The sequence below is a fragment of the Dermacentor albipictus genome, chromosome 2 (genome assembly GCF_038994185.2).
Source record: "Dermacentor albipictus isolate Rhodes 1998 colony chromosome 2, USDA_Dalb.pri_finalv2, whole genome shotgun sequence".
Taxonomy (NCBI): domain Eukaryota; kingdom Metazoa; phylum Arthropoda; class Arachnida; order Ixodida; family Ixodidae; genus Dermacentor; species Dermacentor albipictus.
Genome location: NC_091822.1, coordinates 16,664,474 through 16,692,453, shown reverse-complemented (window position 1 = coordinate 16,692,453; position 27,980 = coordinate 16,664,474). Strand labels below are relative to the sequence as shown.

The 27,980-nt window shown below is 48.8% G+C and overlaps 2 protein-coding genes across 2 annotated transcripts in view; both read right to left on the bottom strand.

Annotated features, from left to right (window-relative positions):
* The window catches only part of LOC139055343 (uncharacterized), a 205,107-nt gene that overhangs the window by 9,256 nt on the left and 167,871 nt on the right, over nucleotides 1-27,980 (bottom strand). The window lies entirely within an intron of this gene.
* On the bottom strand, nucleotides 9,563-20,243 carry LOC139056440 (uncharacterized). Its single transcript, XM_070534686.1, has 5 exons — nucleotides 19,952-20,243; nucleotides 19,518-19,684; nucleotides 18,668-18,810; nucleotides 10,099-10,102; nucleotides 9,563-9,739 (listed from the first exon to the last, which is right to left on the bottom strand). The coding sequence occupies exons 1-5, from the start codon at nucleotides 20,241-20,243 to the stop codon at nucleotides 9,563-9,565; spliced, it is 783 nt and encodes a 260-aa protein (XP_070390787.1).

Below are 27,980 nucleotides of genomic sequence, written 5' to 3'. Positions count from 1 at the left end.
AGTCATCGCCCACTGTCCCCACGACATCATCCTCGGCTTAGACTTCCTCTCCGCACATTCTGCTCTCATCGATTGTTCCGCCAGTACTCTCCACCTTGACCTGCCTGTTCTGGATCCTACTGAACCACACCCCAGTCGCCTCAGTTCCGCCGACTTCGTTCGCTTGCCACCTTCGGCACTGACCTACGTTGACCTAGTGTCATCCCCACCAGTCCCCGACGGTCACTACATCGCGGCTCCTATGCGAGACGTCCTCCTTACACACGGGATCACATTACCCCATACAATTTTATCTATTACGGCGAATTGCGTCTGCCTGCCAGTGGTCAACTTTGGCTTGACGACACAAGTGCTGCCACGTGGGATGTCTTTGACCCAGCTTTGTTCGTTCGAGGATCACTCAGTAGCATCCATTGCAGTAGACGACACTTCATCCGATACTTCTCTACCATCGCAGTCGACAAATTGTTCCATCGCTGACTTACGGAAAATGATTGCGCCCGACTTGCCCTCCGAGCACGCTCGTGAACTCTACCGCGTTCTGTTTTCCTACCACGATATTTTTGACTTTAACGATCGTCCTTTAGCCCAAACTACAGCTGTCATCAATCGCATTAATACCGGCGATGCCCCTCCTATTCATCGCCGCCCGTATCGAGTGTCACCAGCTGAGCGTCAAGTTATTCACGCAGAAGTTCGCAAAATGCTTGCCAAGCACATTATTGAACCGTCATGTAGTCCTTGGGCGTCACCGGTTGTGCTGGTAAAAAAGAAGGATGGCTCATGGCGCTTTTGCGTGGATTATCGGCACCTTAACAGGGTTACCAAAAAGGACGTGTACCCCCTACCTCGGATTGATGACGCCCTTGACTGCCTCTACGGTGCTCGCTATTTCTCCTCTATTGACCTTCGCTCCGGCTATTGGCAGATTGCCGTGGACGATCTCGACCGCGAGAAGACTGCCTTTGTGACACCCGACGGTCTTTATCAATTCAAGGTGATGCCGTTCGGCCTATGTAACGCTCCTGCCACTTTTGAACGCATGAGGGACTCCCTTCTTCATGGTTTCAAGTGGTCCACGTGTTTGTGCTACTTGGACGACGTTATCGTATTCTCCCCAACGTTCGCTACGCACCTCGAGCGCCTCTCAGCAGTCCTGGACGTTTTTCGGCGAGCCGGTCTGCAACTCAACGCATCGAAGTGCCAATTCGGCCGTCGCCAGATTACCGTCCTTGGACATCTCGTTGACGCGAACGGAGTGCAACCGGACCCAGGCAAGATCCATGCTGTTACGCACTTTCCTGTTCCGACGTGTGTGAAGGATGTGCGCAGCTTCATCGGCCTTTGTTCGTACTTCCGCCGTTTCGTGAGGAATTTCGCCGCCATAGCACGGCCACTAACCGACCTTTTGAAGAAAGACTCTCCTTTCCAGTGGGGCGATAACAAGGCCTCTGCATTCTCTCATCTAATCGACATTCTCACAACGCCTCCCGTTCTGGCCCATTTCGATCCTTCTGCGCCTACGGAAGTCCGTACTGATGCCAGCGGTCACGGAATTGGAGCAGTACTAGCCCAACGCCAGCGTGGCCACGACCGTGTTATCGCTTACGCCAGCAGGCTCCTCTCACTCGCGGAGCGCAACTATTCCATCACTGAGCGTGAGTGTCTGGCCCTAGTTTGGGCGGTTGCGAAATTCCGCCCATACTTATATGGCCGATCCTTTTCCGTTGTCACAGACCATCACGCGCTTTGTTGGTTATGCTCATTGAAAGACCCTTCAGGAAGACTTGGTCGCTGGGCCTTACGCCTCCAAGAATATTCGTTCTCTGTCACCTACAAATCTGGCCGACTACACATGGACGCTGACTGCCTGTCTCGCTACCCGGTAGACGAGCCTGACGACGCCGACAGTAGTACCGCCGACGGCATTTTCTCTGTGTCTGCCTTCGCTAACATCGCCGATGAGCAGTACCGAGACCTCTCGCTGCGAGTACTCATCGAGCGTCTGCGCTCTACACCTACCGACGCATCCGTTCGCCGATATGTCCTCCAGGGCGGCATTCTGTACCGAAGGAGCTTCCTCCCTGATGGCCCTGATCTTCTTCTTGTCGTGCCAAAACATCTACGACAGGCTGTGCTCTTTGAGATGCATGACGCACCCACTGCAGGACATCTTGGGGTAACCCGCACGTACGACCGCGTCCGCCGCCGCTTCTATTGGCCTGGTCTCGCTCGCTCCGTTTGACGCTATGTTGCTGCCTGTGATCCCTGCCAGCGTCGGAAGACACCTCAGGTGCTACCTGCCGGTCATCTCCAGCCGATCACCGTCCCTGTGGAACCGTTCTTTCGTGTTGGATTAGACCTGCTCGGTCCCTTTCCCACGTCATCCTCTGGGAACAAATGGGTAGCCGTCGCGACTGGTTACGCCACCCGATACGCTATCACTCGGGCTCTCCCTACCAGCTGCGCCACTGACGTCGCGGACTTTCTCTTGCGTGACATTATCTTGCTTCATGGCGCCCCGCGACAGCTGCTTACTGACCGTGGTCGAAACTTCCTCTCGAAAGTTATCGCTGACATTGTGCGTTCCTGCTCCATTCAACACAAACTGACTACTTCATACCATCCTCAAACCAATGGCCTGACAGAGCGGTTAAACCGTACTCTTACCGATAGGCTGGCCAAGTACGTTTCCAAGGACCACCACGACTGGGACATTGCCCTTCCTTACGTAACATTTGCGTACAATTCTTCCCGGCACGACACCGCCGGATTTTCTCCCTTTTATCTCCTGTACGGTCGCGAACCTACCTTGCCCCTAGACACGGCACTTCCTCCTGCTGCGGTCTCAACTAGCGAGTATGCGCGCGACGCCATCGCCCTCGCCGACCATGCACGCCAGCTTGCCCGTGCTCGACTTACGGCCTCACAGACCACTCAGCAGTGTCAGTACAACGCCCGCCATCGTTACGTACAGTTTTCACCTGGTGCGCTCGTGCTCCTGTGGTCGCCCTCTCGTCACGTCGGACTTTCAGGGAAACTTCTTTCGCGATACACAGGGCCCTACCGCGTGCTGCGCCAGGTGACGCCTGTGACTTACGAAATTGCTCCTGTGGGCTCAACCTCGTCCTCTCCTGTGGCATCTAGTGATGTCGTACACGTCAGTAGGCTCAAGGCCTACTACACTGCTTCCGAGTCCGATCTTTAGTCGCTCCGGGACGGCGCTTTTGCAGCCGGGGGTAGTGCTACGGCACAATATGTGCGATCACGAAAGGCCAGCAGTGTGAAGACGACGACGACGATTAGATGCTAGCGCGGGCTGTTGCCTCTTGGCCTAGCGCAGCGTATTTTCCTTGTAAATATATTTGTACATAGCTTTTCGTCTGCGTCATCCTACGTAACAATATTAAAGAACCGAACACTTCCTATTCCTGGAGACTGGTAGGCATTACACAATGTTATAATTTGATAATCGGTTGTTTGTTTACCATAATTTGTTCTGGATCTTGCAGTAGATAGGGCAACGGAACGTAGACCATACGCAATGTTTCTTGAATTATAAGTATTAGAAAAAGAGTTAAAGTCATGCTTGACTTTATAAAAAATGTGAAGAGCCAAACTAAAATTGTATAAATGAAAGAAATTGCGAACATGAAATGTTTCGAAAAGATTTGCTTCAACAGATGATCTTGAACTTAATAAACGTAGAGCTCTTTTCTGGAGAGAAAGCAATTTGTGTGAATCAGTTTTGTTGCATGTACCCCACACTAGGTTGCAATACACCTGGTGAGACTGAACAAGGGCAAAATATAACTGTTTTTTAATTTGTAGTGGGAGGAGATGTCTAACATGATAAATAACATAAATAGATCTGGCCATTTTTAGTCTAATGTAGTTTATATGATCACTCCAACCCAAATCGCTACGAAAAAACACACCAAGGAACCGGCAACTATGAACTTGCTCGATGTTAAAGTCATTAAAAAATAGTTTGATGTGATGATCTAGTGGTTTGTTTTTTGGGTGGAAGAGCATAAACTTTGTTTTGTTTACGTTTAATTGAAGTTGATTAACATAGAGTCAAATCGCTAACATCTCAAGCCAGGTATTACATTGGTGTTCAATTACTTGGAGACAGGAGCCGGAAAAAAAGACATTAGTATCGGCGGCATACATCATGATGTTAGGAGTTAATGGAATGTTTACAATGTCATTAATATAGAGAATAAATAAAAGTGGTCCCAGAATTGAACCCTGAGGGACACCGAATTTTATCATACCAAAACTGGATTTTACATCATGAATCTGAGTGTACTGTATCCGTGCAGTTAGATAACTTTCCAAAAGTGAATTTGCCACTCCACGGATCCCGTAGGTCTTTAATTTGCGGAGCAGTATTGTATGTTGCACAGAATCGAGAGCTTTGCGCAGGTCGAGAAAAATTCCAACAGAAAAAAGCTTAGTTTCAAAATTGTTAATTCTTGGCTTTACTTTTGTGCCCATCAATCTGTCTGTACAACCTTATTCAGACCCTCGAGGACAGACTCACTCGTGCATTAAGCACTGCACGACTGCATGCAAAAGTGGTCAAGGATTTCTTGCTTCTAGCAGCCAATGTGCCACTGATTGGCTGCACGCAGCATTCCACTGCTCTAACAGAATCGGTGGCTAAGTTTTAATGCATCAGGTGTTCGCTTTTCGCTCAAAGGGCTAAACCAGTGTCCTCCTCACAACACAGTCAAGAGGGCTAATCCGCGTGCTTTGTGAAAAAAATGTGACACTCTGCAATGATTGCTATTTGCAATAAACTCGTATGAAGTCATCAGCGTTTTGTACTTCTTAGAATTTTTTTACCACATTGATGATACACTGCATTACTCCCTCCTTTTAAAGTGCTATTACAATCGCAAATATATGATTATTGTGCGCGCGACACATTCAAAACTGTTCCAACACGTTGGAACATAAGGCATAAGCATAAGCGCGCCAAGCTCGGCAAAGGTTGGACGCAAAAGCCCTCCTCGCTGTATCAGCAGCGTGGTCGTTGCTCGAAGTTTCTACGTGCAATGAGAGCAGTGAAACATAACATTAAATTTCCTCGGTATATACAAGGCTGAAAAAAATACTTGTTAGCGTCGAAATCACTGAAGCGGAAAAACTAGGGCGCGACAAATCATTTGCCCGCCCGGAGGTATATGCAGATGCCGCGAAAAACTACGGATGGATGGATGTTATGAGCATCCCCTTTGGAAAGGGGCGGTGGTTTGCGCCACGAAGCTCTTGTTACTATACTGCCTAATATCCTACCTAGGTTAAACAATGAAAAAAAAAACGCTATGAACAAGCACGCCGAAATTTTCTGATCCACTATTGCGAACTGTGCTTTTGTACGTCTCCGTCTTTTGTCGTTTCCTTACTTTTCTTCCACCAATCTTCCAATCGCCTCTTACTAATGTCTATTGCGGACATGTTTGCCTTACCACTGCTCCCGCCGAACCCAAGGGCTTCAAGGAGGCCAGTGGTGCCTAAATTGACCGCTGGGTAGACGTCTTCACGTTCTAATAAAGCATGCTCCGTCGTTTCCCTAGCTTTACCGCAGCAAGAACATGCTTCTTCTTCCTTCTTATATCTCGCTTTACAAATGGGTGTTCTAAGGCATCCAGATCTCGCTTCGAAAAGTAATGAGCTTCCTTTTGAGTTATCATAAATGGTTTTTTTCCTGATTTCGTTTTTTCCTTTTAAGTAGTTACTCATGGCAGGTTTCTTTTCCATTGCCGCCACCCACGTGATTAATTCAGCCTCTCTGACTTTCCGCTTGACCTCTTTTGTTGCTGTGTTGCCCACCCTACAGGCCGCATACTTGCTAGTAAGCTTCCTAGTTCTTTTCCTCCACTGTGAATTACGTTTTTCCTGTGCAGATACCTGAACACTCCCCAGCCCATTTACTTTCTTCCGTATTCCTCAGTCGTTCTTCATACTCAATTTTACTGTGACCTACCCTCACTTTAAACTACTCCAGCACATATCACCCGGCACAGCTTCATTTGCAGTCTTCCCGTGAGCGCCCAATGCGAGGAGACCCACTGACCTTTGGTTCCCGTCGATTCCTGATTGTACACCTGATTTAAAGCAAACAACCGCATTTCCAAAAGTAAGTCCTGGAACCATTACACCTTTCCACATACCTCGGAGGACCTCGTACCTATTGTATCCCCATAGAGCTCTGTGTTTAAATATGGCTGCATTTCTCTTCCCTTTACTGTTATGGTTCTTTCCTGTGTTTCTATATATCCATTGCCTTCGTTTATCCATATATCAAGGTATTTATATTCTGTTACCCGAGGTATTTCTTGGCCCTGTAACTCCACTGTCTGTTCACTGTTTTCATTGAATACCATAACACATGATTTTCTAACACTAAATTTCAAACCTATATTGTTGCCTTACTGTCCACAGATATTAGCCAGACGTTGCAAATCACTTTGCTTGTTAGCTAGCAACACAATGTCGTCCGCATAAAATAAACCAGGGAGTTGCTGCTCTATTACTGTGCACGCCTGTTTGTATGAGCGATTAAACCCGATATTACTTCCTTCTAGCGCCCTCTCCATCCTCACCATGTACATCATAAACAGCAGCGGGGATAAAGGGCACCCCTGCCTCAGTCCCTTGTTGATATGAACTTTCTCCTCGCTCTTCATCCCTTCCCATTCAACGCAAACGGTATTTTCTATGTAAATCTCTCTCAAAAGCTGTAGACAATCGTTACCTAAGCCTTCCCCTTCCAGAATATCCCACAAAATGTTGCAGTCTACGTTGTCGTAGGCTCCTGTGATGTCTAAAAAGGCGACATACAACGGTCTGCTCTCTGCTTTTGATATTTCAATACACTGAGTAAGAACAAACAAGTTATCTTCCAAACGCCTACCTATTCTGAAGCCATTCTGAAGCTCCACCAAGATGTCATTATTCTCTGCCCATTCATGAAGCTTTCATTTCATTGCCTGCATTGCTAGCCTGTATATTACCGATGTAATGGTCAACGGTCTATATGAGTGAATTCTGCATTTCTCCTCCTTACCTTTATAAATTCAGTTCATTCTACTTTGTCGCCAACTGTCTGCTATTCGTCAATCTTTAGAAGTTTTTTGCATTGCTTTCACCAGAGCTTCCTTACTTTTTGGTCCTAGTAAACTAATCAGCATCACGGGAACCTCGTCTAGCCCTGTGGCTGTGCGCTTACGAATTTTCGCTCCCGCTTTCTTTCAGTTTAAATTTGTCAGCACCAGCTCCTTTTCCACTTGGGTCTCTTTCATGCTCTTATTTTCATCAAGTACAACCTCGTCATCGCCTTGGAAAGATTCGGCTGTTACTTTTGGATGTAATTTATTGCCGCTTTTTCTTCCAGTCTGTTTTCATCTTCGTCTAGGATATGTCAGCACCAGCTCCTTTTCCACTTGGGTCTCTTTCATGCTCTTATTTTCATCAAGTACAACCTCGTCATCGCCTTGGAAAGATTCGGCTGTTACTTTTTGGATGTAATTTATTGCCGCTTTTCCTTCCAGTCTGTTTTCATCTTCGTATAGGATATGTTGTATTGTTGTTGACTTCCTGCCTAATAATTTTATGTGATTCCAAAATATTCTAAGTGCGGCCTTCTTTTTCTCACGTATTTCTGACTACCAAAGTTCACTTTCACCTTTTAATTTTGCTTGCACCAGTATTTTAACTAGAGACTTTTTCTCCCGGTATATTTCCCATTTACTGGTTACTTCATCCTGTGGCAACTGCGCCTTCTTTGCCTGCCTGTGCTCTCGAGATGCCTTCTGTCGTTCGGCGATCGCTTCTATGATGTCCTTGTTCCACCAGCTTTTCGGTTTTTTTTCCTTTCCAACGGACATGTTGTTTCTTTTTCCATATATCTGTCGTTAATATACTTAGAAGCTCACCATGTTCCCACTCTTTACTTGGCCATTTGCCAAGCTCTTCCTCAACTCTAGTGACTATATTTGCTATTCGTTCAGCGTTCAAATATGGACTGGCCATTTTGCTCTTGCTCTCTTTCCCAACTACATATCCATTTTCAAAATGATGCGTTTATGGTAACTCCCTATGCTGCTAAACCCTTCCTCATCGATGACCATTTCTCTCAACTTATCATGAATTCCTTCTGTTATCACACAGTAATCAATGGTCGATGTCCGGTTTCCCACTTCCCATGTGATCTGTCCTTCACACTTAGGCCCTGTATTCTGCATCACGAGGTTATGTTGCTCACAAAGGTCTAGCATTGACTTCCCATTATTGTCGGTATAGCCATTTAAATGCTGTATGTGGGCATTCATGTCACCTAATAAGACAATTTCAGCACCATTCCCGAAACCTTTAATATCCGCGCTTATGCATTCCACTAACTCTTTATTCTTCTCAGTGCAAGTTTTCCCGGTCCACAAATACGTAACGCCCAGCCAAGTTTCTTTCCCATTCATTGTACCTGATAACCAAAGATGCTCTTCACATGAATTTACTCTTTTCAATTTGGTTCCCTGATGGATGAGCGTACCGACTCCCCCTCCCTTTCTTTCCGACTTAGTTCTCTTGCGCCCTTCCCAAACATAATTCTCAATAACTGGCGGCTCTACTGAGTCTCTAAGGTGCGTTTCTGTAACCATATACACCCCTATTTGTTCTCTATGTAACTGCTCCTCAATCTCTGCCCACTTTTCCTTTCTTCTGCCGCCCTGCATGTTTATGCATCCTATTGCATGGCGAGCTCTTTTTCTTGCTTTCCTCATTTTTCTGCTATCGACGGCGATGCTCTTCTGATGTTCCCCTAGGGGACCTTCTTCATTACTATCTACTCTGACCTCCTGAGCGCCCGCGGGCCCCCTAAAAAGCAACAGCGCGACCACCAAGTCGCCAGCCCACTTCTCGTGCTAGCCTATTATTGAAGTGGATCCCGTCTCGTTTAAAACCGCCACAACTTCTTATTTCCCTGTTTACTTCGACAACCTCGAAGCCTTTCTCTCGGCTCATTTTCCATATTGCCTCATTAGCAGCCACTACGGCTCTTTGTACGTGACCGTCACGCACAGGCACCTCCGGCACCGTGCACACCACGATCTTCACCTGAGGGAATAGCTCGCGCAAGTCGCCCACCCCTTCACCAAGCGCTGGGCTAGTCCTGGCCCTTTCCTGTTCAGGAAGTCATTTAGCCCACTTGCTACTATAACAAGGTTGCGCACGTGGGCATTTTCTGGAAGCTTTTCATTTGCTCGCTCCATGACAGAACCCAGTGTCCGCCCTGGAAATGTCCCTACCACCACTCTTTTGTCGCCTTTCACCCTCTCCACTATTGCTTTTGAGCACCCAGCCAGGTTTGAGTCGCCAGCGATAATCACCCTTTCACTCTCTCCTCCCTCTCCCTGCTTCCCTTTGTCATTTTCCGCGTGATTCGGACTCGACAAGGAGCATTGTCCCCTTGGCTCCTGCTTTTTCCGCGTGGCGGCCTCAGGGTAGGTGCCGCTCTTTCCAGCTAACCCTTCATCACCCTGCATGCGTTTCACGTATTTCTCTGACCCTCCCTGGCCTGTCGCGTCGGGGGTCTGGGTTCCATGTCACGCACATTCTCGGTCACAATGGCGGCCCTGTTGAACTTTTTCTCGGCTGCTTCAAGTCTCTTTTCAACTACCTTCCGTGCATCACGCTCCCTGTTCAGCTCATTTTTGAGCTCTAGCACCTGTTTGAGAAGCTCATGCTGGAAAGCCTCCCTTTTCTACAGCCTAGTATCGACATCACATTGTGGATGGGATGGATGGATGGATCTTATGAACGTCCCCATTGGAACGGGGCGGTGGGTTGCGCCACCAAGCTCGTTTTATTATACTGCCTAATGTCCTACCTGGGTCAAACAATTAAAAAGAAACACTATGAACTACCACGCCCAAATTATCTGATCCCCTGTTGCGAACTGTGCTTTTGTACGTCTCCGTCTTTTCTCGTTTCTCTACTTCCAAGCTACCATTTATAGACTACAAACACTCAATGTCCCACCCGGCTTCACGTGTTGGAGCAAGTGGCAGGAAAGGACGCTCTAACCATCCTGCAAAACAAATACACACGAAGCACACCCGCGCACCCAAAATCCGAGAGATGAAAAAAGGAAAGAAAAAGAAAACCACTCAATTACTATATAAAGGCAAAACAGCAAATGAAAAACAAAAGCAAGCTCAAAGCATTCACAAAAACTTATGATTTCGTCGCCGCCACAGAGCCCCGAAAAGCACGTCCATTCCCCACAAAATCCAAACAACCAAACGCTGTGGGCGCCGCTGCCACAGCGCCGTCACACAACATCTAGGCGTCTTGGGGCCAGCCCCTGTGGCCGGTCGTCACACCTCCCCATTCTAGCCACCCTACTAGAAGGGCAATGCAGCGGGCGGAGGCGGCGGCGCATTGAGAGCCTGACACCGCTGGTGGCGCTGCAGTCGACCAATCTTGAATGTGATCGCCGTTCTGCACGTGGGAGTGGACGTCCGCTGCTCTTGTTAGGCGGCGTTTCTCGTTGTTTTTTTTTTGTGGATGTTGGCTACTACAACGACCGAATGGCTCAGAAGCAATGCCTGTACCATTGTTTCGCCCACCGGGGTGCAACATAGGATACTCCCGGATCAAGCAAACGGCCAAACTCTCGTTATTCAAAGCACCCGCCGACCCGGAGAGAAGGAGCGTGTGGGAAGCGCAACCTTCGCAGAGACGATAGGAGACTCACACCTGATTGTGCTGTTTGTGAGATGCATTTTGAGAAGCGTCTCATCATGCGAGACTATGTTCATTAAATTAACGGCACGGAGGTGCGAATTCCGCGTGGGATCCCGATGCTCACCCCAAACGCCGTTCCAACTATTCTACCGAACGGTGCCTCATACTTAAGCAAGCGTTTGCCTACTAAAAGAAATGAAGGAACAGGAAATCTGCAAAGGATGACGTGCCCAGGAAAAAGCCAAGACTGTCTACTACAGACGAGCTTGATGTCTTGGACGAGCCCGCGACAAGCGAAGGCGCCGTTGTAACAGTTGCCTCCTTGAAAGAAGCGAGAGTGCCTGATAAGTACTGGACGTTTCATGAGCTACGTAACGCTCAGGGTGCGGGTTTTACGTCTTGCTCCCTGAACGCCGACAAAGGGGATGTCAGCGTAGAAAAGGCAGTGTTTTTCACTGTAAACAGCTCTGGTGTTTTCAACCCGAGAACGTTTGTGCTCGGGAAGCTCGTAGGAGAGGCGGCAGTAGTTACAATGCGGGATCTGGAAACCGTTCTGGGCGAAGCGTGCGCACTGCACTTGTGTAAAGGAGCAGTTGCTCATCCTGATTCCTCGTTGAACAACCTGACTACAAACTTACAAGGCAAAATGCCGTTCAAGTGTAGGTCTGTTTTCAGCATCAACTGCCTTGGAAGCGCGAAGAAAGAGGGAACGCCTTGCATCAGCTGCAAGTATTTAAAGGGACACTAAAGTGAAAAGTGATTTCTTCTCCATCAGTAAATCACCGTTCTACAACACCAAAAACACCACTCTTACAACGATAAGACGTTTGGTAAGCCAGAAAAAGCGCAAGAACGAAATGCGGGTGGCGACGCCTACTTGAGTTCCCGCACCTGGGGGCTGTGACGTCTTGGATTTTGATGGCATCTTCTAGGGCCTACTAATTATATATAGTGGTACAGATTGACTTCATTCTGTTCTAAAGGAACCAAATAATAAACATGCCAAGTTTCGGGAACCTTTATTCAGCCAACGTGGCCCAAATGCGAAAACAAACTTTGGAATCCCTGACGTCACGCTGACGTACCGGCGCTGGCGTTTCGGCGCGAAATTCAAATACTGATACTTGGATCTTCATTTTCTCATCTAATATTCAAACTATTTTCTTGAAATGACTGCCTGCAGGTTTCTCAAACAATGCTTTATTAGTCTAAACTGATTTATTGTTTCCCTTTAGTGTCCCTTTAAGAAAGGCCCTTTTCACGCGGCAGTCGCGACTGAAGAAGCGTTGGAAAACAACGGCTAACACATGTGCAAGTGCCGAGCGGAAGCTGAAGGTATGCAAGCGCAGAACCAAGAGACTCTTGTTGAGGCGGGGAAGCCTTGAAGAACACATTCAGAGACTGAAAAAGGAATCTTCTGCTAGTACTGAAGAAGCATTAGCAGCAAAGATAGAATCACTATGTCCAAAACAGTAGCTTGCCGTCAAACAGTGCTTTGAAGCAACAAAAAGGAAGAGTTTATGTGGAATGCGATACAATGAATGAATGCTGGCGTGCATTTTGCTCAAGAGGCCCAAAGTTGTATCAGTACTTAAGGAAGCAAAACATCCTTGCACTTCCGAGCGAAACCGCAATACGCAAGTACACTGCTCGCTGCAGAACTGGCTATGGCTTCAATGAAAAGATGCTGAGCGCGTTGAAAACCAAGGCAGCCCAATTATATAATATTCACCGGCATGAAGGTATCGTCATTGACGAAATGAAGCTTTCTGAGCAGTTGACTGTGAACACAAGGCAAGATTGAAGGCTTTGTAGATTTGGCGCAGTACACGCCTAAGGGCCAAGAATCACTGCTTTGCAATCACGGGCTTGTCGTCTTATTTGTGCCACTTGTGTGCAGCTGGACACAGGTGCTTGGAACATTCGGTAGTCATGAGATTGTCAGAGGTGACCTGTTAGCCAAAATCGTGCGGGAGGCTACAGTTTTGGCAGAGATGGCCTATTCGTGGACTACTCAACCTATGATGGAGCTTCTTGGAACAGAGTGATGTGGCGAAAATCCAACATACATGCTGCATCGAAGGAAGTGGTCTGCAAAACTGTGCACCCTGTTGACCGCAGTCGCTTTCTTTAGTTCCTTTCTGATTTTCCTTATCTCGTGAAAAACGTTCGCAACCGACTTCTGACCACCTCGCTGAACACTCCTGAGGGGTTAGTTTCATTGGATCTGGTGAAAGAAGCCTTCAAACTGGACAGCAATTCGGCAACCTTGAAAGCGATGCCAAGTATAACCACCATTCACTTAGCTCCCAATAATTTTGAGAAAACGAGAGCGAGTTATGCCTTTCAGCTATTCGTACAAGGTCCACTGCAGGTATCTTTTTATTGTACCGCAGTCAGCTTGAGATACAGTGTGGCAATATTCAGGCTACAGAGAATTTTTTGTGCGAATGAAATCTTTGATAGCTGTTATGACTAGCAGATATGCCGCAGAAGCTCTGCGGCCAGCCTCTACTAACGTGGAAGTCATAAAAGAAATGCTTGATTTCCTAAATCTATGGGAGGCTCATGTCGACAAGCAGTAGTTCCTCAGTGTGTCCACTGCAGAAGGGCTAAGGGAGGCTCTTACTACTACACTTGAGCTGCTCGGCTACCTGAATAAAGTGGTTGTATTTAGCTATGTTCTGACATCCCGGCTCAGCCAAGACAAGATTGAGAATTTTTTCCGCATAGTAAGGATGTCGTCAGGCTGTACAATGCGCACCCAAGGCCACAGTAGTTTCTGCTCACAGTTAACTGCTTATCATTTTACAATCTCGCCCGCAGTGTTACAGGTGGCAATGTCGAGGGAGATACTATCAGTTCTCTCTTCAGCGTTGAAGACCAAGAAAAAACTGCAAAACAGAGACTGGTGGACATTGTAAAAGCTTACACAGGTAAGCGGGCACCTGCATCTGCTTCAGGAGAATCTGTGGACCATCCCTACACCGTGAGGAGGGGTGACTCGATGCTTATATGCCACATTGCTGGTTATGTGGCAAAGAAGTGTGTATTGCCAAACAAGTGCCCGTCTTGCACAGGCCGTCTTTTGCTCCCGGCCCAGGAAGGGTGCCGCTTAGCTGCAGCGGAATATATAAAGCACAACGACCGTGGTGCCTTAGTGTACCCCTCACTCGAACGGTTCAGGTTCATCACACAATTAGAAGACGTCTTTAAGAACTCATTTAGCGCACGGAAACTGCACTGTGAAAGCATTATGGATGTTCTGCAGATGATTCATAAAGCTGCTCCACTACAGGTTGAATGCGAAGACCATGTAAATAGCCTAACATCGCGAATTGTAGGCTTTTATATCCCCATGAGGCTTCATTTTTTTGTGAAAGGCGTCAGCAAATCAAATCTCCTGAAGAAGCGTAACTCCACCAAGCACCTGAAGCTCAGCAGGTTGACCTAAGTGGAGGGTTTACATATACAGATTGTTAACGTACATGCATGCGCACAAACTGCGTCCTTGTGTTTCTTTCTTGCAACGTAACCTTGCAAACACCCCTCCTTTGCATGGCCTCTCAAACTAAAGCAGTTGTTCTGCCATTTGTTTGAAGTTTCCCTCTTTGCCTTCTGCTTCAGTGTTTGTGTTGGTTCATTCCTGCAGCTGATTCATATGATGGCGTTAAGCTCTTGAGAATAAAATGCTTGTGTGGGCGTATTGCAGGATTCATATTTGTTTATTCCATGGATGGATTCAATCTGCACTTATATTATTGCATTAATTTACCATCCAAGGCGAGTAATTAGCTTTTCTTTTGTCATACCATCCAGTTCTTCTGGTTGTTAATAATTTGCACAAGTTTTGAGTTTTCAAATATCCTTGTGAAAAGTTGTACCAATCTTTAGGAAGCCTGCAGTGTAAGTACCAACTGCATGAAAACAATTAAAACCGCCGCGCTACTGCTGAGCTTAAATTTCATTTTTAACGTGTTTATTACCGCAGCCACATTTCAGTGGTGAATACAGAGACACCAAGTTCGTTACGGCGGGGGCTTTGCATCTACCGTATGCACTTTGCATTTCATTTCTTCGCTGTAACCCAATAATGTGAAATAAACTCTTACAAACGGTAATTTTGAAGAAAAGCACTTGCGTGCGGTAAGATCACACGAACGCCTCCGTGAAACGCGAGGCATTCGCTACAGTAGTTTCGCCTGCTAGCTTGGAACATAGTTCAACCGCAGCGCCGCCGCTGCTGCCGACGCAGCAAGGGTCACCTGGAGAGAGACGCCCGCTGCACTGCCCCTTCTAGGCCACTGTAACCGTGCACCCGCCCAGACAGCCTGGCTTGGCATAGCTGTGCTCTACGCTTCCGCGCACTCGCGCGCTTCACCTAAAAGCGGACGACACTATACAGATTGCCTTATGCTCAGCGAGTCAAGTTGGTCTGACGGTTGGTTTCAAGCCCTCTTGCTTTACCGATGCCAGTCCGATGCTCTAACCATTCGACCATGGACTACACAGTGGTCCGTGTTGGCGGGGGAGCGATCAGGTACAAACTTAGTGTTACGACTGCCGTAACATGCCGTTTGTCAGGCGCAAGAGTAGCACACGAGAGCCACACTAGGAAGATTGTAGGCGGGCTGCTCCAAGGTGATGCTGGGCGTGGCTAATTTTGTCATAACGAGCTCTCCTCTTCAGAGAAGAAGCGCCACATAGGGAACAGACTCGCCATTCCAGGGGAGGCCAATACGATGCGAAGGGCTCATGGACGTTTTCCGGAAGGAAGCCGCCCCGAACTGGTGCCTGCCCTGAGAAGCAGCGACAAGATCAATTGGGAGCAACAGATCTCCTCTTCCCCCGGCCAGACCCCCTCTCCGCCGTTGCGCCCGCTGGAGCTTGGTGTGACCGCCGGTCGGATATTCCGTCTGCATCAGTGTTGTTTGTGTTTCTTGATTGGCTGTCGCTCAGGTGGGTTGTGACCTGTGTGCGGATGGCTACCGCCAGGATCCAGGGAGGGTAGCGACGGAAGTGTTATGATGCGAAGAGAACTGCTCTGGGCCACGGAAACGCGGCTCGTCCAGACGCTCTTTGCTGAACATTTAATGCTTTTCTGTTTTACCAATTCAAAGATGGAAATAAGTTTTGCAGATGTGCCGGTGAACCTGTTGGTTTTCGATTTCCCAACTTCCGAGCTTCTAATTTCTCCAACCCAAAGCCTTCGCCGCGCTGCCATATAGAGCCGGGTTAAAGACATAACCTAGCGCCGCGTCGCGCCGCGCCGGCCGGTTGGCCGACCGACCGACCGACCGACCGACCGACCGACCGACCGACCGACCGACCGACCGACCGACCGACCGACCGACCGACGGACGGACGGACGGACGGACGGACGGACGGACGGACGGACGGACGGACGGACGGACGGATAGTCCCTGGAAAGTCCGTGAAGTAACCTGAGAATGCTAACGCCCTCAGTGTAAAAGAATCGTTAAAACTTACCCGGTGTTAAATGGAGCAAAAGTGTTTCAGCGAACACTTCCAATTTTTTGTTTTTGTTGCCTGCGGCAGGTGGCACAATTCTAGTCCGTGAGCTGCTCTGTTCGAAGAGGACAAAAAATTGTAATGTGTAATCGGCTACTTACTAAAAGTTCTCTAATTATTGTCTTAATAAGTTACTTTGTCGCACATATTGCACCTGACAAATTCTAGAGCGTGAGACTGCAAGGCACATTCATTTGAAAATAATTGTGTGCATGACACCGTTTACAAGATGTACGCACTTAGACTTGCGGTAAAAATAGTCTTTCCACTTACTTTCTTTAAAAAACGTCGTTTTTATGCATCAAAGCACAATAGTAACTGGAACACCAATGCATTTTTCTGCATAGTTCAGGAACAACAAGCACACTCTGTAAAATGCTCGAACACGTAATTTCATCTGCAATAATGAAGTACTTTGATCGGCACAACTTTTTCTTTTCCCAACCAGCTATCCCCACGAAGCCTGGAAGCAAAGAATGCACCCGCCAAAGACCTGACGACTTGATGTACCAGCCACACGTCAACGCGACGCTGCGTGATTCGACGCCAAGGCGTAACTGCAACGCAAAGCAAAGAACCACCGACCTCGACGTGTTCTCGACGGCCACGAAGTTACCGCCTTAGTATACACAGGAGCCGATTACTCCGTCATGAGGGGACCTATCGCCGCCCACTTGAAGAAAGTTAAGACTGCATGGGAAGGCCCTCAAATTCGGAGCATTGGAGGACACCTCATAACGCGGATACAATTACAGTTCATGACCGTACCTAACTTGCAACTCTCGTTGTCGGTCATCCAGCAGTGGTCGCGAGACGTAGTTCTTGGCATGGACTTCCTGAACCAACACTGCATCATCATCGACCTGAGTTCGAAGTCGATAACGCTGTCCACAGACCAAGCAATATAGACGGAGAGGCCTTCCAGTCAGGGTGCCTTCAGTGTACACAGGAGGACCGAGTCAGCATTCCGCCTCGCTCCAGCATTATCGTTTCCGACGGCAGCGAAACACCCGCAGGCATAGAAGGCGTATCGAGGGTGACCAACGTCTACTGCTGGGCCGTGAAATTTATGTCGCAAGAGGGATCGCGGACTGCATGGAGGGAAAGAGAAAGTGATGCTGGCGAAATTCAGCCAGTTCTCGAACCAGACTTAGACATAAATCCAAGTCTCCCCATGAATAAACAGCAACACCTCAGAAGTCTTCTCCGACGCTACAAAGACTGCTTTTCGACGTCATCGGGCATTCGGAAAACACCACTTGCGAAGCAAGCATAATAATCGAAGAGTGCGCTCAGCAACTCCGCTAACACCCTTGTCGAGTTTCTACGCAAGAACGTCAAGCTATTAGACAGACAACAAGTCGACAAGATGTTGCACGACGACATCATCGAGCCCTCGAAAAGCCCGTGGGCATTTCATCTAGTCTGGGTGAATAAAAATGGCGGAACCCTACGTTTCTGCGTCGGTTATCATCGACTGAACAAGATCACGAAGGACGTATACCCCCTTTCAGGGATAGACAACGCATTAGATGGGCTCTGCAACGCTAAACACTTCTCGTCAATGGAGCTCAAGTACGCCTCGAAAGCGATCGTGACAAGATCGCCTTCATCGTGCCAGACGGCCGGTCAGAGTTCAAGGTTATGCCATTTGCACTGTGTTCGGTGCCTGCAACGTTCCAGTGCGTGATGGACAGAGTTTAAAAGGATTGACGTGGCAGAGCAGTCTTGTTTACTTGGACGACATCGTCGTCTTCGCCTGAAATTTTAACGATCACCTTAGGTGGCATGCGACAGTACGAGAGGCCATCAAGTCATCAGGTGGCCCGTGAGAAAACCAGCGAAAAATGGAGACGCAAGCACAACAGAAAGAAGAGACACTACAACGCTGGACTAGCATTGCGCATGCGTTGGCAGTTTGAAGTTCGCTGGTGATCCGCGTTTCAAATATATGTCAGTTGCTAGTGCAGCGTTGTGGTGTCTCTTCTTTCTGTCGTGTTTGCGTCTCAATTTTTCGCTGGTTTTTTTCAACTGTCACCATGAACGAACTGGCTCAGCAAGCAGCAATTCTAAAGTCATCAGTTACACTATTGCACGCTACTTCTTTCATCATTGCCTATTTCTGGTGATTCCGCTGTCAGTTGCGTTGTTCCTCGGCTGTCTCCTAAACGGGTCGGAGGCAGCGGGACGAGATCAGTGCGATTTCTGCGTAGAGAAGTTTCCCCGGAGTCGACCCAGTACGATCTGGGCTCGTCGGTGCTTCCTCGAACGACTCCTTCTGTTTGGAGGTCTACGATACATACGTCTGTTCCTTCGGACACTTCGGGAGATCGCGCACTCCGTGGCGTCGGTCGTAGTCTCTTCTGGCGCTGACGCTGCGACCTCTCGAAAGCTGCCAGTTCTTGGAAGTCTGGTGTCCGAGGTTGAAGGCTTTCGCTGGACGTGGGCAGGGCCGTGCGCTGTTGTCTCCACATGAGCAGCTCGGCGGGGCTGTATCGGTTTTTCAGTGGGCTTGTCCTGTAGGCCAGAAGAGTTTTATAAGCGTCAGCAGTTTTCTTTAAGGAGCCCTTGATAATTTTGACGACGGGCTCTGCCATTCCGTTGCTCGGATGATAATGAGGGCTAGACGTCACGTGCTCAAAGTTGTACTCTGATGCAAACTTTGAAAATTCAGCGCCGAAGGCTCTTGAGAATTGTGGCCCATTATCAGAAACAACTACTTCCGGAATCCCATGTCTGGCGAAAATGCATTTGCAGTGGTTTATTACTGCTTATGAAGTCAGGTTATTAAGCGGTACGAGCTCCGGGTATCGTAAAAAATAATCCGTGATGATCAGCCACCATTTTCCCCCAAGAAAGAATGGATCCATCGCAATGCGCTGCCATGGCCTATCTGGAAACTTAGTCTGTTGCAGAGGCATCTTTCGGCTGGTACTCTGCTTGACGCAGCTGTGGCAGTTCTTACAAGTCGTTCAATGTCCGCTTCGATACTTGGCCACCAAACTGAGCTCTTGGAACGTGCCCGGCACTTGTCAATGCCGAAGTGTCCCTCGTGAATTATTTTAAGGACGGGCTGCCGTAGTGTCGATGGGATCACTATCCGAGAGCCGCACATGAGCAGGTTTTCAACAAGGGCAATGCTTTGCTTCACATTCCAGTAAGGCTTCAGGTCAAACCCAACGTCTCGACCGCTTGTCCAGCCTTTTGTACACAGGTTGACATACCGGGTCTTGCTTTTGCTCCTGGGCGATAAACTGTAAACTCGGCGCTGTTACCGGGACTGACGAAGTCACCAATCGCAGATAGCCCTGGATCTCCTCCTCCAGTTGCAGGTATTCCGTTTGTGGAAGAGGTGACCGAGAAAGCGCGTCCGCCACCGTCAAGTCCCGGCCTGGAACATGCAAAATGTCATACGTGTAGCGCATCAGACGCATGCGCATTCTTTGTAGCCTCGGTGTTTGTTCGTCAATTCCTTTTGACCCAAACAAAGTTACGAGTGGTTTGTGATCTGTCTCGAGGCTAAAGCGCTTTCCTACGAGACAATTACGGAGCTTTTCACTAGCCCACACGAGGGCAAGTCCTTCATTTTCAATTTAGGCGTATCGCCGCTAGGTGGTTGTAAGAGTTCTGGAAGCATAAAAAATCACTTTGAATTGACAATCTTTTTGCCTTTGGCGCAGGACAGCTCTAAGACCGTATGATGAGGCGTCTGCTGTGACCACTGTTTCCATGTTTGAATCATAGATTCCCAGAACAGGGTCCGATGAAAAAAGAGTCTTCCACTTCTTGAAGGCGGCTTCCTGCGCGGGACCCCACACAAGATCCTGTCTTGAGCTCATCATGGACGAAAGAGGCTGAAGGACTTCCGCCATGCGGGGCACAAAGCGGGCCAGATAATTTGCCATGCCCATCACGCGCCGTAACTCTGTCTTGGACGTCGGGTGTGCCATCTCTGTCACCGCGTCAAGTTTTTGCTTATCGGGACGCACTGCGTTGTTCCCGATTTTATGTGTCAAAAGTGAAATCTGCGTGACACTGAATTCGAACTTATCTTTGTTCAAGGTAATGCCCGCTGCACGGAGGCGGTCCATCACTGTCCGAAGCCGCTCGTCATGCTGCGCCTGCGTGGCACCCCAAATAAGCACAACCTCCATGTGGCAGACGACTCCCTCCTGTCCTGAAAGAACCTGTCCCATTCGTCTTTGAAAATGTTTGGGGGCCGATGAAATTCCGAACGGAAGTCGGTTGAAATAAAATCGTCCGAACGGCGTGATAAAAGTTGTGTATTCTTTGCTCCCTTCAATCAGCGGTATCTGCCAGTAAACCGACTTCGCGTCGAGTTTCGAAAACGTGCTGGCTCCCGTAGCATTCCGATGGTGCACTCGACGACCGGGATGGGATGCCATTCTCGTTGAACGTATCTGTTGAGCTCCGTGAAAACACAGATTCGAACAGCACCCGAGGGTTTAAGAACGACGACCATAGGTACGCACCATGTAGTAGGCTCGGTGACAGGAGAAATGACGCCTAGTGCTTGCATCCGCTCGAGCTCTTGTGTTGTTTTTTTTTATAACAAAGGCAGTGGAATCTACGTGGGGACGACAGCGCGAAAGGCTTTGCTTCGGGATTCAACTTGAGGTCATACTCTTCTTTGAAGGTCCCCAGTCCCTGGAACACTTGTGGAAAATCAAATTCGGGGTCCAGTTTCTTCACTACGTTGATTTGTGGTAGTACGCAGAGCCTTTCTATCGCTGGTTTCCCAAGAAGAGGGGCTTGGAGGCCTTGAAGTACGTACACATCCTCGCGGCTGTTCGTTCCCGCAAACGTCATATTCACGGCAGCCATACCAGACATGGCAAGGGATTTACCATCAGGTCCCTGAAGCCGGCGCTTTGCTGGTTGAAGTTTTATCGCGGGAAAGATGCGAGTGAAGAGCTCCGCCGGAATATCCGTTTCGCCCTCGCCAGATCGGCAAACTGCCTCGAAGTGTCCCCTACTGTCGCACTTTCTGCAGACTGCATCTTTTGCAGGACAGGACGCTCGACTGTGCCTGTGAACGTTGTTTCCACTTTCAGGCGGAGGCGCGTTCTTCCCAACTTGTCGCGTACTCCTCTGGGACTGTATTCGGTGAACTTCCTGTTCTCGCAGGCGCTGAATCTTTGCCTGCTCTTGGTTGACGGTCTCGTGCTGTCGTGCCACCAACAATGCTTTCTGCAGTTTTAGATCCGGATCGAGTTGCACAGCTCTCGAGATCTTACGGTCCTGGAGACCCACCACGAGACGATCTCGAATTAAATCCACTCGTAGCTCCCCGTAGTCGCACGTGGAAGCAAGCGCGCGCAGTGCAGTAACAAAATCCTCGACGCATTCGCCGTCTTGTTGCGTTCGGGTGTTAAACTTCATTCTTTCATAAATGATGTTCCGTCGAGGAACAAAGTAGGTCTTGTGCTCTTGCAGTACAACCTCAAACTTCTGGTCGCCAGGCTCAAGCTTGAACGTTTTGAAGATATCCTCGGCTTGAGGCCCCATTAGATACACCAATGCATCTACTTGACTCTTCTGGCTTTCCGTCTAGTCCAGACACAGTTCGGAAACGAAGAAATCACCGTTTCCAGGGAGGCCAGTCATTGGGTGTTGCGAAGCTGAAAGGCTCGGGTGGAGCAATTTGAAACAAAACCATCTTACTTGGTCTTTCCTCGTAAGGTACCTGTTGGCGTGTCGGGCGTCTGGCACTGTTTAGTGGGCCCGCGGCGTCCTCGTTTCAGGTCTAGTCCCACGTCCGAGAGCCGTGCTGCCTCAGATCGGCGGGCACCACTTCTGACACCATGTTTGCGTCATGAACAGACGCAAAGAAGTGTGCGCCTTTCACCTTCGACAAGCAACAACCAAAGAACCGTTATTATCAGGAAGCAGCGGCATTTATAGACCGCATCGCGAGTGCCCCAGCGGCGCTGTAACTGCTGACGCTGCCTAAGCTGCCGAACTATCTTATCACATACTCACTCTGAAGCCGGAAAAGGGCCGCTTCGCTTACGATGAGCGTTTGTTCCTAGGCCACGTCATCAGCGAATTCGGTGTCCGCCCCGACCCGCAGAAGACAGTTGCCATAGCAGAGTTCTTGCAGCCCATCGACCGGAAGGCAGTGCGTACATCCTTGGCGTGTGTGCCTACTACAGGCGCTTTGTCAAGGACGTTTCACGCATCGCAGAGCCGCTGACACATCTAACCAAATGTGATGTCAAGTTCACTTGGGAAGCGCCGCAGGCTGACGCAATTCAAGAACTCAAACGACGTATGCAGTCGCCGCCGGTGCTTGAGCACTTTGACGAGGACGCCAATAACGAAATCCACACTGACGCCAGTAGCCTAGGCCTCGATGCCGTTCTAGTCCAGAGGAAAGACAGACTTGAACTGGTGATATCTTAAGTTAGCCGGTCGCTGTCAAAAGCAGAAGACAATTATTCTACAACTGAAAAGGGATGCGTCGCCACCATTTGAGCTACAGCAAAATTTTGCCCTTGCCTACATGACAGGCCATTCAAAGTCGTCAGCGACCATCACGCGCTGTGTTGGCTAGCTAATTTATAGGATCCTTCAGGATAGCTGGCGCTGTGGAGCCTAACATTGCAAAAATATGACATCACTGTTCTCTGCAAGTCTGGACGAAAACGCTCTGACGCCAATTTCCTACCACGCGACCCCATCGACCCGCCGCCGCAAAATGACGACGCCTTCCTTGTAATAATTAATAAGCGCGTAAAACTTCGCTGAACAGCAAAGAGCAGACTTGGAGCTAAGAAAAAACCCAATCCCCTTCCACTCTGTGAAGAAGAACGACCAGCGAAGCCGTGTATGTGGGCCCCTTAATGGCGAAATACACCTCCGCCGCGGTTCGGCCCGGCATTGCACTATCTCTGGGATCGGCACGCATGGGGAGTGCTTAACGCTGGCTTCACCTCCACCGCGGGTTGGCCCGAGATTGCACTCCCTCCGGGATCGACCAACGTATTGGGAGTGCTTAACGCCTGCTTCAGCTCCACCGCGGGTGTGCTCGGCATTGCACTATCCCCGGGATCGGCCTACGTATAGGGAGTGCTTAACGCCTGCTTCTCCGCCGCGGGTCGGCCCGGCATTGCACTATCTCTGGGATCGGCACGCATGAGGAGTGCTTAACGCTGGCTTCACCTCCGCCGCGGGTTGGCCCGAGATTGCACTCCCTCCGGGATCGACCAACGTATTGGGAGTGCTTAACGCCTGCTTCAGCTCCACCGCGGGTGTGCTCGGCATTGCACTATCTCCGGGATCGGCCTACGTATAGGGAGTGCTTAACGCCTGCTTCTCCGCCGCGGGTCGGCCCGGCATTGCACCATCTCCGGGATCGGCACGCATGGGGAGTGCTTAACGCTGGCTTCACCTCCGCCGCGGGTTGGCCCGAGATTGCACTCCCTCCGGGATCGACCAACGTATTGGGAGTGCTTAACGCCTGCTTCAGCTCCACCGCGGTTGTGCTCGGCATTGCACTATCTCCGGGATCGGCCTACGTATAGGGAGTGCTTAACGCCTGCTTCTCCGCCGCGGTTCGGCCCGGCATTGCACTATCTCTGGGATCGGCACGCATGGGGAGTGCTTAACGCTGGCTTCACCTCCGCCGCGGGTTGGCCCCAGATTGCACTCCCTCCGGGATCGACCAACGTATTGGGAGTGCTTAACGCCTGCTTCAGCTCCACCGCGCGTGTGCTCGGCATTGCACTATCTCCGGGATCGGCCTACGTATAGGGAGTGCTTAACGCCTGCTTCTCCGCCGCGGGTCGGCCTGGCATTGCACTATCTCCGGGATCGGCACGCATGCGGAGTGCTTAACGCTGGCTTCACCTCCGCTGCGGGTTGGCCCGAGATTGCACCCCCTCCGGGATCGGCCTACGTATAGGGAGTGCTTAACGCCTGCTTCTCCGCCGTGAGTCGGCCTGGCATTGCACTATCTCCGGGATCGGCCCACGTATGGGGAGTATTTTGCTTACTAGGTCAACGACACGAAAATTTTCTTGGACGGTACAGGTACACAGCTTCGCTGTAAAAGCCTCATCGAGTACTTGGAAGGGAACACCGACGTTGTCCCTAGAGCATTTAGGCGAGGAGTGTGTTCGTTCTCGCTCCAAAGCAACCTACTCGTACAGAAGTACTTCTCACCAGTCCGCGCCAACTACTGCCTTGTTGTTCCCTCGACGCTGCGTCCAGAAGTACTGCAGGCCCTCCATATTGATCGGACCAGTCAACACCTTGGATTCTCCCGGACGCTATCGACGATACAGAAACAGTAATACTGGCCGTGCCTCCATGCCGACGTGCCCATTACCTCAAGACATGCTGAGCGACGCATGACACCACCGACAAGACGAGCATGATTACTACAGCCAATCGAGCCTCCTTCCGACCATTTCAGCAGAATGGTATGGACTTGTTGGGACCCTTTCCGACGTCAACATCCAGAAATAAATTGATTGGCGTCGCGATGGACTACCTCCTCCGCATCGCTCAAACGAAAGCTCTTCCGAAAAGTAGCGCAGCCGTAGTAACAAAATTCTTCATCGCGAACATCCCGCTGCGAGATGGTGCCCCAGAAGTCATCATTACTGACAGAGGAACGTCCTTTACAGTGGAGCTCACCCAAGCTATCCTGCAATCATACCCAGGAATTCTGGACATGCGTTTAGTTTCTATTTTCGCCACCACGTGGCGTATCAACCTTAAAGATTTGAAATTCGCGCCGTGACGTATGCCACGACGCACAACTAAAGAAAACACAATAAAAAGAAGCACACTCTGAGACTGTTGCTTCCCCTCGGCACTTGGAAACGAGCGCGCTTATGTATCAGCGTTATCTTGAAGACAACCTGCTACCATAGAGAAAGGGATTGATGCTACTTGCTCGACTTGCAATGAATCGACGATTTTGCTAGACACCTTGCCAGACAGCTCGTCGGCATTCCGGGTGAGATGTCTCGCCGAGATAACAGCTCCCGCAAAGCATGCATTGGGTTCCCTTTCTTCCTTGTTTTTTCTGTTTATTTCTGCACGACTGCGGCCACGGGCTTCGGTATAGTCAGCGTTATTTTTCTTGTGTTTTCTAAGAACCAGTGTGATTCAATAAGAGGAAGCTTTAGCTCGGGCACTTCTTCGATGCCGGCTGTTAAAATACATGCAAAATGCGTAAATGATTTTATGAGAAAACCGCTCAACCGATATGAATGAGAATTGTTGCATTCAAGAGAGAACGTTCGATCACAGTGATTGCTGCAATAATAATTTTGATCTAGGTCATGGCATTATTGAAAAGAATTATCGGAAATCAGCAAATTTGAAAAAGAAGTACGAAGTTTACAAATCCGTTAGTTAGGCTAAAAACTGATATCGCATCCCTCTAAACTGCATCCCTTGGAGCATCTCAATCGGACAAATTCGATGTATGAATTTATAACTTATGTGAAGTTACAATGCCTGTTAAGATTTTGCGAATACCATATTCAGGAGTTAGGGGTGTATTTCAGGGTGGCATATGATATATCATTTTTGTCTCCATTAAATGAAATATTAGGTGCAGCTTAGAGAATTCCGATATCGTTTTTAGTTGCTTAGGTACAGAGTCGTATACTTTGAGTATTGTTTCTTGAGATTTCGCATTTTTTTAGAATTTAGAAAAGTGGAAGCTAAATAAAAATTGGCTTTCTAAAATCTAATTTTAACTGTTTCTTTTAGGTTCAACATAACTCATGAATTGCGCTGCAGTGGTTGTAAGAAGAAAGGATTGATGATTTCCCAGGTAGGAGTCAAAGCTTCCCGTTAGGTTAGGTTTAGACTAATACTTTTGCTGAGAGAAGAAGCAAGACGAGTAGCGCATATACATTATGGCGGCCGCAGTTCGATGGGGGCGAAATGCGAAGACACACGTGTACTTAGATTTAGGTGTACGTTAAAGATGCCCAGGTGGTCGAAATTTTCCAGATTCCCCAACTACGCCATGCCTCATAATCAGATCGTGGTCTTGTCACGTAAAACACCATATTTTTTTATTGACAGAATGTACAGTAATTTACAGTAATTGACAAAGCCAAGCCTACAGCAGGCTAGCCATTAAAGCGTTCACTTCTTCAGACCTAAGCTCGTGCTCATCTTCCTCAGCTTTGTACAAAGCTGCGCAACATGTTTCTACTTGGCGTGGAAGCGCAGTCCCGATGCTTTTTAGGCAGAAAAGGGCTGGTAACGTTTTAGGCGGCTGACCTGAACGACGTCATGGGAAGTCTGGATGGAGCGAGTAGTAGGTGTGACCGGAGACATATAGTAGGTTACGTAGGTTACCTGACAGAGGACACGGTAAGTGCCGGAGTAGCGGGATATCAGTTTTTCCGAGAGGCCGAAACGGCGGGTGCGAGATCGAAGAGGGACAAGATCCCCGAGAATATAATCGGCGTCCCGGCGACTACTGTCACAAACGCTTTTACTCTTGTTCTGAGAAGCACCAAGGGGACGGTGAGCAACTTGGCGTGTTTCTTGGGCTCGAGCAATGGCATCGCTTTTATACTGAGACACGGACTCTTGAGGAGTAGGCAGTATTGCATTAAAAAGCAATACTGAATCTCGGCCGCACAACAAATAAAATGGCAAGCAACGTGCAGTGGCGTGGCGTGATGAATTGTACGCTAATATGACAAACGGGCGAGCAGTATCCCAGTCACGATGGTCATCAGAAACAGACACGAAGAGCGTGTCTGTTACTATTCGATGAAGCCGCTCTGTAAGACCATTGGTCTGCATGCGGATGACATGCATTAGTAAATTAATGCTTGGTAGAATAAGGACGGAGGAAGTCGCCCACAACTGGATAGATGGATGGATATTATGAGCATCCCCTTTGGAACGGGGCGGTGGGTTGCACCACCCAGCTCTTGCTATTATACTGCCTAATGTCCTACCTAGGTTAAACAATAAAAAAGTACTGATTACCAACTGATTACTGAGTACTGATTACTGATTACTGAGTACTGATTACTGGTAGTCAGTACTGAAAAGTACTGACTACCACACCCAAATTTTCTGATCCCCTATTGCGAAATGTGCTTTTGTACGTCTCCGTTTTTTGTCGTTTCCCTACTTTACTTCCCCCAATCCTCCAATCGCCTCTTACTAATGTCTATTGCGGACATGTTTACTTTTCCACTGCTCCCGCTTAACCCAAGGGCTTCAAGCAGGCCAGTGGTGCCTCAATCGACTGCTGGGTAGACGTCTTCACATTCTAATAAACCATGCTCCATAGTTTCCCTAGCTTTACCGCAGCAAGCACATGCTTCTTCTTCCTTCTTATATCAGGCTTTATAGTAACGTGTTCTAAGGCATCCCGATCTCGCTTCGAAACGTAATGAGCTTCCGTCTGAGTTATCATAAATGGTTTCTTTCCTGATTTCGTTTTTTTCCTCTGAAGTAGTTACTCATGGCAGGTTTCTTTTCCATTGCCGCCACCCATGGGATTATTTCAGGCTCTCTGACTTTCAGCTTGACGTTCTTTGTTGCTGTGTTGCCCACCCTACAGGCCGCATACTTGCTGGTAAGTTTCCTAGTTCTTTTCCTCCACTGCGAATCAATGTTTTTCTGTACAGATATCTCAACACTCTCCCAGCCCATTTACTTTCTTCCAT